General features: G+C 41.6%; 1 protein-coding gene across 1 annotated transcript in view; it reads right to left on the bottom strand.

Moving 5' to 3' along the window:
• Positions 1 to 910: 910 nt before the first annotated feature.
• Positions 911 to 1,819, bottom strand: part of LOC104987496 (olfactory receptor 4A47-like) — a gene marked incomplete at its 3' end in the record, with an annotated part of 3,832 nt that continues 2,923 nt past the window's right edge. Inside the window, exon 3 of the mRNA XM_010838471.1 lies at positions 911 to 999. Within this exon, the coding sequence (XP_010836773.1) occupies positions 911 to 999 (89 nt within the window). The remainder of the gene's footprint in view (positions 1,000 to 1,819) is intronic.

The following is a 1,819-nucleotide window of genomic DNA, read 5'->3' as shown; positions in this document are numbered from 1 at the left end:
TAAAGTGGTCAAGTTCGCAGAAAGTAGAATGGCGATTGCCTGGGGCTCACTGCGTGGAAATGGGAAATCTTATTTAATAGCTGTGGAATTTCAGTTTGGGAAGCTGGAAATGTTCTGCCGATGATAGTGATATCGTTTGCATAACAGGGTGAATTGATGCCACTTTAATATGGTTAAAATTAAAAATTTTGTTATGTATATTTGACCACAATTTTTAAAATAAGTTTAAGAACTAAGGTAATAGGAGCTTTCCCGAAGGCTCAGTGGTAAAGAATCTGCCCGCAATGCAGGAGACTCAGGAGACACGGGTTCAATTTCTGGGTTGGGAAGATCCCCTGGAGGAGGGCAGGGCAACCCACTCCAGTATTCTTGCCTGAAGAACCCCATGGACAGAAGAGTCTGGTGGGCAACTGTCCACAAAGAGTCAGACTAGACTGAAGAGACTTAGCATGAACACACACCACTTTTGAGGAGCCTGGAGCAAAAAGCAGAGAGTCTGGAGAAAAGTAGGGTACTGTGCATGCCCCCTGCACACAACACCACCTAAGGAGTTGTTTGTCCTTCCTACCCGCCGCTGCAGTGGGGACCCTAACAAAGCCTTGCCTGAATTTCTTGTCTGGTCTGTAATCAATTTCTATTGATTAAGGAGGTCAAGAACCCTGGGTAGTAACCAGGACACCAGCCCAGAAACTCTGGGACCTTTAACCACTCAGACAACACAAGCTCTGGGGCCCCTGGGCCCGCAGCCAGGGACGCTGGGACTTGGCTCCACCCCCAGTGGGCTAGCCCTAGCCCCAGGTCCTGGTCTCACCCACCAGTGGGCAAGCATCAGCCCGGGACCCACTGAGCCAAAGACCCACCCACCAGACCGTGGCCCTGATGCCAGCCCAGTCAATCCCAGCCCACTCACCAGCAGGCCAGCACCACCCGGGACACCCTGGCCTGACCATTCTACCAACCAGCAAAATGACACCAGCTCCAGGGCCCCTTGCTCTGTGACTAGCCAGAAAGATATCCATTATGTGTACAATAGCCAAAAGTGTCATTTCTTTATTAGACAATTATTTCATAAAAATCAGCATGGAAAGGATCAACAATTAGATGAATAGATAAAAGAGATTAACAAACAATTCTAGGGAAAAAAATACAAATTATATCAAACAAGTGAAAAGATGTCCAAACCCAATTATATCAAAAGGACTTGTGGTAAATTATAAAACCAAATTTCAAATAAATTTAATCTGATTATCATATGCCATCAGTATTTATCAGGACTGATTTTGAGAATGTGGACAAAAATATTTTCACAGACTGTGGACAGGAGTGTAGCTGTTTGTACAACTTCAAAGATGGAAATAGCTATGACCATCAATATTTTAAATAAATGTATTACCTGAGCACTGATTCAGACACAACACATATATCAACAACTTCACTTCCAGGAGCTCATACTTGCACACATTCAAAAATATATTTTTATTTCAAAATTACTTTTCATAGAAAAAGTTTAGGAACAACATGAAAAAGAATGGAAACAATTTCAGTGTGTCTCTATAAAGGAGTATGATGTAGTATGGGAAAAATTAAGGATTAGATCTAAATGAACTACTAGGAAAATACTTCGCAGATGTTACTAAAAGTGCAAAGTTTACCTACACAGAAAAAAAAATACATGTATTTAAATACAATTGCTTTTACATAGATTATTACCAGATGGATCTTAAGAAATAGAGTGCCCCTGCAGAAGTGGACTAGAAAATATATTGAGAGATAAATAGGAAATGTATTCTACACTTTCTCCCATTTTGTATGATTTGCA

The sequence above is a fragment of the Bison bison genome, unplaced genomic scaffold (genome assembly GCF_000754665.1).
Source record: "Bison bison bison isolate TAMUID 2011002044 unplaced genomic scaffold, Bison_UMD1.0 scf7180017846063, whole genome shotgun sequence".
In the NCBI taxonomy this organism is placed as follows: Eukaryota; Metazoa; Chordata; class Mammalia; order Artiodactyla; family Bovidae; genus Bison; species Bison bison.
The sequence above is the reverse complement of the archived record's forward strand: the minus strand, read 5'-3'. Positions and strand labels throughout refer to the sequence as shown.